This window comes from Dipodomys ordii, unplaced genomic scaffold, assembly GCF_000151885.1.
Source record: "Dipodomys ordii isolate 6190 unplaced genomic scaffold, Dord_2.0 Scaffold19, whole genome shotgun sequence".
Lineage (NCBI taxonomy): Eukaryota > Metazoa > Chordata > Mammalia > Rodentia > Heteromyidae > Dipodomys > Dipodomys ordii.
Window position 1 is genome coordinate 5,745,309 of NW_012267235.1, and position 9,848 is coordinate 5,755,156.

The 9,848-nt window shown below is 45.1% G+C and overlaps 1 protein-coding gene across 1 annotated transcript in view; it reads left to right on the forward strand.

Moving 5' to 3' along the window:
• The window catches only part of Usp43 (ubiquitin specific peptidase 43), a 48,818-nt gene that overhangs the window by 11,372 nt on the left and 27,598 nt on the right, over window positions 1–9,848 (forward strand). The window contains exons 2-4 of the mRNA XM_013013101.1: window positions 2,224–2,327; window positions 7,573–7,665; window positions 9,088–9,223. Coding sequence (XP_012868555.1) covers window positions 2,224–2,327; window positions 7,573–7,665; window positions 9,088–9,223 — 333 coding nt within the window. The remainder of the gene's footprint in view (window positions 1–2,223; window positions 2,328–7,572; window positions 7,666–9,087; window positions 9,224–9,848) is intronic.

Below are 9,848 nucleotides of genomic sequence, written 5' to 3' on the forward strand. Positions count from 1 at the left end.
ATATATATATATATATATATATATATATATATATATATATATACTTTTTTTAAAAGACAGTCTCATAGGCCAGCCTGAGAACTTGCTTTATAGCCTAGGAACTTGCCATATAACCCAGACTAATCCTGAACACATCATCTTGCATGTGCTTGGATTACAGGTATGTGCCACAATGTCTCACACTTTATGCATGTGTATCTATATATTTGTATATATATCCATACATATGTATAAATACACATATATACATATACATATATATATAGTGTTTACTGAATTTTCTCCTCCCAGCAAAGCCTAAGTTCGAACTCAGGGCCTTGTACTTGTTAGGTAAGTGTTCTATGGCTGAGCCACATATCCAGTCTTCCTTTGCATGGATCATTTTTGAGATAGAGTCTTACTTCCTGTCCAGTAAGGGCCTGGACTTCGATCCTTCTATTTTTTGCTTCCCACTGAGGCTAGAATGACAAGTTCACATCACCATTTCTAGTTATTGGTTGACAGATAAGCCTGTCTTACATGACTGGGCAGGATCTTCTCCATCTCAGGCTTCCAAGTAGCTAGGTCTTCCTCCCTTTTTTTCTTTCTTTCTGTATTGAAAAGAGTCAAACCCAGTGCTTCATACATAGTCTAGGTAAATGCTCTATCACTGAGTTCCAGTCCTATGGAGCTTCATCCAATTGACACAGCTATAATATTCTCCATAGTGCAGTGAGAAGTCTTCAGAAAGGAAGTAAGATTATGTCACTCTTGCTTATATTTCTTCAGTGTCAGCTTCTTTTCAGTGCTGAAGAATGAGCTCAGTTCTTCCACTATGCTAAACCTTCAACCCCTCCAGTTGCTTCTTTTCTTTATTTTTTGCCAGTCCTGGGGCTTGAACTCAAGGCGTGGGCAGTATACCTGAGCTTTTTTTGCTCAAGGCTAATACTGTATGCCACAGCACCACTCCTGGCTTTTTCTGTTTATGTGGTACTGAGGAATTGAACCTACGCTTCACGTGTGCTAGGTAAGCACTCTACCACTAAACTATATTCCCAGCCCTCCAGTTGTTTCATATTGCATACAGAACAAAATCTAGACTCTTATGTGGCAGACAAAGGCCAACCTGACTGGGCTTGGTAACCAGTCAGCCCGATTCCACATTCCTCATCTTCTTGCTCACCAAACCAGCTACTTTCTGTGCCATAGTTGGGGTAAGGGGTTAGAAATAGGGCACCCCATAGGCTGTTCCAGGAATTATCTGTTGGCAAAAGAAGAGCTTACTCAGCTCTTCCTTGTACCTTATAAAACCAGGAAACATTTTCTGTCATGGGATGAAGCCTGTGGTGAAATTTGGTCTCAGGAAATTGGACTGGTTCTGGAGGCCTGGTGGTGTGTATTTGCAGGTAGAGAGCAGAGCTCTTTGGATCACTTGGCATGAAACTTTCTTTTCCCTTTCTGAGAAGGAAAAGCGACTGCCCTCAGCGTCACTCTGAGAGATTTTTCTTTTTGAAGTTATTTCTGTTTTGAGGACAGAGAAAAGCCATATAGCTAGATTTATTTGTAACCCGGAGAGAAAACATGAGGACCACTTTCTTTTCCATTACTTTAACGATCCTTGAATGTTTTCATCCTACCAAAAGGTATATTTTTACTGCTCTGTAAACACCAACACATAAAGCAATCTTTTGGCAGTTTGTTTTCCAGAAAATGCCACTTTTCAGAAGAAAGAAAGAGATGGAGCTGGGGCAAAGACCAGCAAATAAACATGCACGAAGCACCTACTATGTGCTAGGCAGAAGGCACACACCTTCCATGTGGAAGGGATGCTATTTTTTATTTATTTGTTTTTTGCCCGTCCTGGAGGGGCTTGAACTTAGGGCTTGGGCGCTATCCCTGAGCTTTTGTGCTCAAAGCTAGTGTTCTACCACTTGAGCCACAGCTCCACTTCGAGCTTTTGGGCAATTCATTGGAAATATAGTTTTGTGAATTTTCCTGCCTGGACTGGCTTTGAATCATAATCCTCAGATCTCTACTTCCTGAGGAGTGAGCCATTGGTGCCTTGCATGGGCATACTCTTTCTGGGTGGTTCTGGCACAAAGGGTGTCGCAGAAGGAAGCATTTTAAGGACAAGGCTCCACAGAAACTGGCAAGGGGAGGCTGTGGGTGCACGGAGAGGCAGCTGAGTGACCAGAGGTAATGTGGCTGGGTCTCATTTGCTTCTTGTCCTTGTTTCCTTTGCAGGTACCTCCTGAAGGTCGCAGAGCCTCCGAGAGCCTCCTGTCCTCACCTGCCCAGCTTTCTCTAGGCCCCAGCTTTGTGCAGAGTCATTTCCAGGCCCAGTACAGGTGAGGGGATAGGCCTGGAATGTGGCACCCAAGGATTCCACCAGCTTGCTGCTGTTCTTCTCTCTGTGTCTCTTCAACATTTACCCTCTGATGATGAAGCAGCAAGGCCTATGAGCACCCTCCTCTCTCCCATCACAAACCCAGTCATCCACTTTGATTGGCTATGACTTTTAATGTTTCTTCTTGGTTTTTGGAGCCTTCTACCTCTTCCCCCCTCCTCCTTCTCCCTCCACGAAGGGGGAGTGATGGAAGGCAATCCCTATAGAACAAGAATGAGGAGGTCACATTCACAAAGAATCCACAAAGAATGACTACTTTGGGGCTGGGTAGATGTGTCCTGTGTGGCCAGGCAGCTCAGTGGAACTAGTCATTCTCAGTTTGAGTTCCTATAGTATGAGGATACAAAAATTAAAATTAAAATATGGTTTTATGAGATCTTCTAGCCTTCTTTTCTTTCATTCTGTTTGTTTGTTTTTGGGTCCAGTTGTGGGGCCTGAACTCTGGGCCTGGGCGCTGTCCCTCAGCTCTTCAGCTCAAGGCTAGTGCTGTACCACTTGAGCCACAGCGCCACTTCCGGCTTTTTGCTTATGTGGTGCTGAGGAATCGAACCCAGGGCCTCAAGCATGCAAGGCAAGAGCTCTACCACTGAGCCACCTTCCCAGCCCTGAGCCACCTTCCCAGCCCTCTTTCATTCTGATACTAGGGATTGATTGAACTCAGGGCCTCATGCTTGTTAGGCAAGTACTCTACCATTTTGAGGCACTTTTTTTTTTGAGTTATCTCTTCTACACTAGCCTTGGACTGTAATTTTCCCACCTCTTTCTCTCAAGTTGCTGGGACTATAGACATACACCACCCTGTCCAGCTTGCTTTTGAGCTAGGGTCTTGATCATTTTTTTGTATCTTGAAATATGGCCCTTCTATGTGTCTCCTGAGTCATTGTTCATCTGCAGAAGTTACTCACACGAAGCAGAATAGTTTCAAGAACTACAATGTTTAGTGTTCAGTGAAAGTATTTGAAAGCATGAGAGGGCAAAGAAGAGAAAATTTCTTTTGTGGGCTTCTTGGAGGAGGTATGCTTTTGGATGGGTTCTAGAGGGTGAATAGGACCCAGTGGGTGGGAATATATTGAACCAATACAAATCAGAAGCTAAAGGTGGAGTTCCAGGGGAAAGGGCCCAGGAAGGGGATTACAGAGGGTAAAGCAGGGTATGGTGTGGTTCATCAATATAGAGGACTCTGGTTATTATGGGGGATTGAGGGAAGTAGTGAGGATGTAGGGATGATGGTGGCTGAAAACTTGGAGTGTGATTTGGAGTTGGAGTCACTAAGAGTTGCGAGAAGTATAAGGTAGAAGAGTTGAGAAAAATGAGAACCTTGGGGAGACCTCGGGGTTTGTGTGTGTGTGTGTGTGTGTGTGTGTGTGTTTTGTCAGTCATGAGGCTTGAATTCAGGGCCTGGGTGCTGTCCCTGGGCTCTTTTGCTCAAGGCTAGCACTCTACCACTTTGGGCCAAAGCGCTACTTCCGGTTTTTGAGTGGTTAATTGGACATAAAAGTCTCAGGGGGACTTTTCTGTCTGGGAAGGATTTGAACTGTGACCCTCAGGTCTCAGTCTCCTGAGTAGCTAGGAATACAGGCGTGAGCCACCAGTGCCCCACAGACCCCAAGGTTTTAATGAAAGTATTATTGATTAACCACATGTGGTGGAAAGTGCCTGTAATCCCAACTCCTTAAGAGGTGGAGATTTGGGAGGCTCACAGCCAGCCTGGGAAACTTCATCTTGACCAATATGCCAAATGTGGTGGTGCATATCCGTGGTCCCGGCAGAAGGCCTAGGTAGTAAGATCTTGGTTTGAGCTGCCTTCCTCACCTCCATTAGGAACCTAACTAAAGCAAAACAGGGTTGGGGCAGTAGAGGCCCTGCCTCATAAACTTAAGGCTTTGAATTTGAAACTAGATTCTCCCACCCCTTCCAAAAAAAATGTTATTAATGAAGGGCTTTGGAGGGAAAATTAGAGATGCTTTGAAGTCCATATTGCAGGTACCTGACTTGGGATGGGGTCCCCTAATCATCTGTGAAGGGTGAGCTGTGCCCTTGAGGGAGATTTCTCTCCTGCAGTAAGCTGAGAAAGAGGCGAGGTGTTCGTGCTCAGAATGGACTGGAGATGGCTAAAAATACTGCTTTGAGCTGGAAGTCCACGGCAAAGTGCAAGTGTCATTATGATCCCAGGTGTTTGAGGTTTCCTTCAGCCTTGGTGGTGGCCGCTCTAAGCTGGTGCCCTTGAGTGGTGGTCCCTGCTGCCCCTTGCCCATTTCCGTGCAGGAGGCTCACCAGGGATCAGATTAACCTTCCTCATGGAAGTGGGTGGGGATGGATGGGTAATGGTAGCTTAGCACCTGTGCTCTGAGCTGCTTCTTCCTCTGTCTCCCTTTAAGCTTTGTCCCAACTCCCCTGGGTGTTGAGGACTAAGCCCAGGGCCTCTCCATGTCAGAGATTTATGCAAAAGCAAAGTTGCCTCTCTACCCTCTTTTGGATCTGTTGGTCACACTCATCTTCATTTTTCAATCTTTGAGAAACAGAAGTTGTTTTGATAGTTTATTTGGAGAAAAACTAGGTTTTCTTTTTCTCCCCCCCCCCCTTATTTCTGGGATTTAAACTTAGGGCTGCATGTTTGCTAAGCAGGCATTCTGCCATTGAGCTATTCTGTCAGCCACTTTTGTGCTGGTTATTATTATTATTAGTATTATTATTAATATTATGGGCCTGGGCTCTGTCCCTGAGTTCTTTTGCTCAAGGCTAGTGTTCTACTACTTGGAGCCACAGCACCACTTCCGGTTTTCTGGTAGTTAAGTGGAGATAAAAGTCTCAGGGACTTTCCTGCCTGGGCTGGCTTTGAACTATAATCCTCAGATCTCAGCCTCCTGAGTAGCTAGGATTACAGATGTGAGCCACTAGTGCCCAGCATAGCTCATTCTTTATATTCCCCTACTTCTTCTTTGACCAAACATCTCTTGCTACTTGACTCTGGTTAGGGGTTAACATAAAAGTCATATCCTTGGACCAACTCATGAGGAAAAAAAAAAAAAGCAATCTGGTTTAGTCTTCATAGGCTAGAAAAAATGAAGAAGCCAACAAAAAAAGTTCTCTATCATTTGTCTGCATAAATGTGAAATGGAGATTTGGAAATTTTCCAAAGACAAAAATGTATCTTTAAAGCCACTTTTATGCCTAGGTAGGCAGTGAGGTAGTGGAGGGGAAATATTTGTGGGGGTCTAACACAAATGCTGCATCCTGATATGCTGCTTTTACCAAAGCATCACCGTGATTCTTCCTAGGGTAAGTCTACCAGCGGGCACTTTGAGCATAAAGCTCTTGAGGACTGGAGGTAGAACTCAGCAGAGGCTGCTTGCCTAGTGGGCACAAGGCCTAAGCTCACCATTGATTTCTTTTTTTTTTTTTTTTAAATTTATGGTCAGTCATGGGGCTAGAACTCAAGGCCTGGATGCTATCCCTAAGTTCTTTCGCTCAAGGCTAGTACTTTGAGCCACAGATCCATTTGTGGCTTTCTGGTGGCTAATTGGACTTTCCTCCCTGGGCTGGCTTTATATCTCAGCCTCCCAAAAGCTAGTATTACAGGTGCTGATGAATTCTGATGAAGTACGTTCGTTTGGAGAACTTGTGTCCCAGAGTTTAGTAGCCAGGAGCAGACCGTTGGGATTTAGCATCCCTTTCTGGTGTTTCTTGTTTTGTCCGCTCAGGGGAAAGTGGAGAAGCAGCTCAGGTGCATGAAGATGGGAAGGGATGCTCCAGCGCCTCCACACACAGCAGTGTTCTCGCATACCGAAGGCCTGCCGGGCTGTCTTCTCCCCCCCCCCCCCCTGGTGCAGGGACTCAGCGCTGGTCCTGACGCCTTCTCTTCTTTCCTGCTGCTCAAACCTGGTCAGGCCACCTGGGTTACAGGAAGAGCCTGTTACCAAGCTTGGGCTCTTGTCTCTGAGGAAGTGAATACACATTTTTTGGAACAGTAACATCGTATTCAGAAATCCCTTTTATATTGGATGAATATGTAATTAAGGAAACATAATCAGAGCACTCACGTGGAACGTACAGTCTGCACTTTTAGAGCTCCCAGATAAAGCAAAGGAATGTTCTGTTGGAAAGAAAGACTAAGATAGACAGAACTCACATCTACCCGGGAAAAGGCTGTGCTGCACTTGTACTGAAGGACACAGGAATGGTAACCAGGGACTCCGGAAATACCTCACTCTGTCACTTAAGAGCCCTGGCCACAAGTTACTTCTCTGAGCTTCAGGCCTCTCTTTTATAAAATGGGAACAATACTAGTTGTTGATAGACATTTGAATTTATTCTACCTTTTCAGTCTTGTGAACAGGTTGCTATAAGTATCAGTTGAACACCTGCTTTTTTAAAAAAATTGTTATTTATTTGGTTCTAGAGCTTGAACTCAGAGCCTGGGCACTCTCCCTGAGCTTTTGTGCTCAAGGTTAGTGCTCTACCACTTGAGTCATAGCTTCACTTTGGCTTTTTGGTGATTAACTGGAGTTTAAAAAAATACATGATCCTTAAGCCAGTTGCTGGTGGCTTACGCCTGTAATCCTAGCTACTCAGGAGGCTGAGATCTAAGGATCATGGTTCAAAGCCAGCTGGGGAAGGAAAGTCCTGGAGACTCTTATCTCCAATAAAACCACTAGAAAAGCAGAAGTGGTGCTGTGGCTCAAGCAGTAGAGACTAGCCTTGAGCTGAAGAGGGCAGGGACAGTGCCCAGGCCCAGAGTTCAAGCCCCACGACTGACAAAAAACAAACAAACAAAAACCAAAACATGATCCTCAGATCTCAGCATCCTGAGAGGCTTGGATTACAGCTGAACACTTGTTTTGAGGGTCCAGTCATGGGGCCTGAACTCTGGGCCTGGGCGCTGTCCCTCAGCTCTTCAGCTCAAGGCTAGCACTCTACCACTTGAGCCACAACGCCACTTCTGGCTTTTTTTTTTTTTCTTTTTGTTTATGTGGTGCTGAGGAATCAAACCCAGGGCCTCTGGCATGCAAGGCAAGTGCTCTGCCACTGAGCCACCTTCCCAGCCCTGAACACTTGTTTTTAATTCTTACCAGAGTATACCTAAGAGCAGAGTTGTGGGGAAGGGAAACACAAGGGTATTTCTATATTTAGCTTTCACTTTCCAGGGGGTTTTGTGTAATTACATCTTCTCTGCTTTGTCTCCACAGATCTTCCCTGACTTGTCCCCACTGCCTGAAACAGAGCAACACCTTCGATCCTTTCTTGTGTGTTTCTCTTCCCATCCCCTTGCGCCAGACAAGGTACATGAGTGTCAATAGAGAAATGTTCTTTTCCATTGCGAAAGTATGGGAAAATGATTTATTGAAGGAGCAAAGAGATGGAGAGGTAGGCTCTGTGGAGATCGGTGGTCTGGGTTATATAAGAAGCAGGAGGCTCAGCTTAGTAGTAGCCTTCAAGGAATTGCCCAATGTCAGTGTCAGAAGCTTGGAACATGAGTACATTTGCAATGGGTAGTGTCACTGGATTGACATGGAGGTATTTCTTTATTGTATTCCCGCTTCCTTTAGTACCATTTCTCCCACACTCCCCTTTTGACATCCTCTGTGTTTAGGATGTAGTGGAAGCTACAATATTCTCATAAAGCCTTCTCTGAATTAACCCCACAAACATCCTCTACCCTCTCCCCCTTCCCTTTTTTCTTTTTCAGTACTAAGAGTTTAAACTCAGGCCCTCATGGTCTACCACTTAAGCCAGTCTTTTAATACACTGGTTATTTCTTTTAGATAGGATATTGCTTTTTGCCTGGACTGACCTGGACCATGATTCCCCTATTTTTACATCTTGCTGTAAATGGGAAATCAGGTGTGTACCACCATTTCCACCTTTTTTTTTTCCTGTTTGCTTTGGCTGGCCTCAAACCATGATTCTCCTTAACTCTGCCTCCCAAGTAGCTGGGGTTACAGATATGCCACTTGGCCTGATTCTTGAAGCACAGTTGTTAAGATTGCAGACTGTAGGGCAGACTCCGCAATTCAGATCTCAGCTGTACAATTATCGTTGTGTACTGTATAACAGAAATAACGGTCCACCCTCCCCAAAGAGAAGGCCTTGGGTTTGGCAAGGAGGAGAAGTAGAAACAAGAGTTGCAAAGGAAAGTTTCATTTTAAAAAATGGAGTAAATTGGGATGGGGGCATGGCTCAAATGGTTGAGCTCCTGCCTAGCAGGTATGTCACCCTGACTTCAAACAACAGCATAGCTATATATATATATATATGCACCAATAGGATGTGTTGTACTGGTGATAAAAGCAGTTTTGCTTTTTCAAACTTAAAAAAAAATTGTCAAGCTTTTTTTCCTTAATATTATGTGTATTGAATAATTAGTCTTGGGAGATATGCATCATGATGTGTGTGTGAGAGAGAGAGAAAGAGAGAGAGAGAGAGGCAGGTGTGTGTATGTCTGGGAACTTAGGCCTCTCCAGTCTCAGCCCTCTGGGTGCTGAGATTTCACCCTGGGTTCCCAACGTGTGGTGATTCTTAAATACCTTTTCAACTCTGGAAAAGCAGGTTAGGAAATTCTGGCTCTCTCACTGCCACCTAGTGGCAGTTTACCTAAAGTGCAGGGACCAAGCCAACTGACAACTTCATTGTCAGTGGGGTTGCTGAGCATTAATGCTAAGGGCATCAGTGCTTTAAGGATGTGACTCTTTCCTGTTTTCCAGGTTCTTGAGTGTTACTTTGGTCTTCCCCTCTAAGAGCCCACGTTTCCTGCGGGTTGGCTTGGCTGTGCCCATCCTTGGCACAGTGGCCACCCTGAGGAAGATGGTGGCTGAGGAAGGAGGGATCTCTACAGATGAGGTATGATAATGGTGTGGGGGTGACTGGTTGGTTATTGGGTGGCAGAATGCTGACTGGACTGGCTGCTTAAGCTAGTGTGTGCTTCCCAGGTGATTCCAGCCTGATTCTCTGGCTTCTGTTTGATTAATAGGCCCTGGTGTCAGTGGTGACAAGGCCTGGAACTTCTCCCTGCATTACTCAGGGTCACCACAGGACACTTTACCTTCTAAGAAGGCTGTAATGATGATCAGAATAACTCCAACAGTAGCCTGCCTCTGTTGTGCTTCACTTGCATTTAGAGCTGATTTAATGACGAGGACTCTGTAATGTAGATGGTATAGCAGTTTTCATTTTGCTAGTGATAAGAAAAAAAGTCCTGGGGGAATTAAGTGATTTGCCCAAGGTCACAGCTAGGAAGTGGTAGAGGCAGAGTTTGAACGCAGTGGTTTGATTTCAGAGCTGGGGGTACTGTTCTGTGTTTTTGCTCCTGAGATGATCCATCAGGGAACTTGAAGGAACAGTACAATCAAGTACATGACCAGTGCATGTTGTGGGACAGATGATCTGTGACATGCGGACATTTGACATTTAAGGCTGGGTCCTCCCTCCCTCTCTCCTCCCTCCCTCCCTCCCTCCCTCCCTCCCT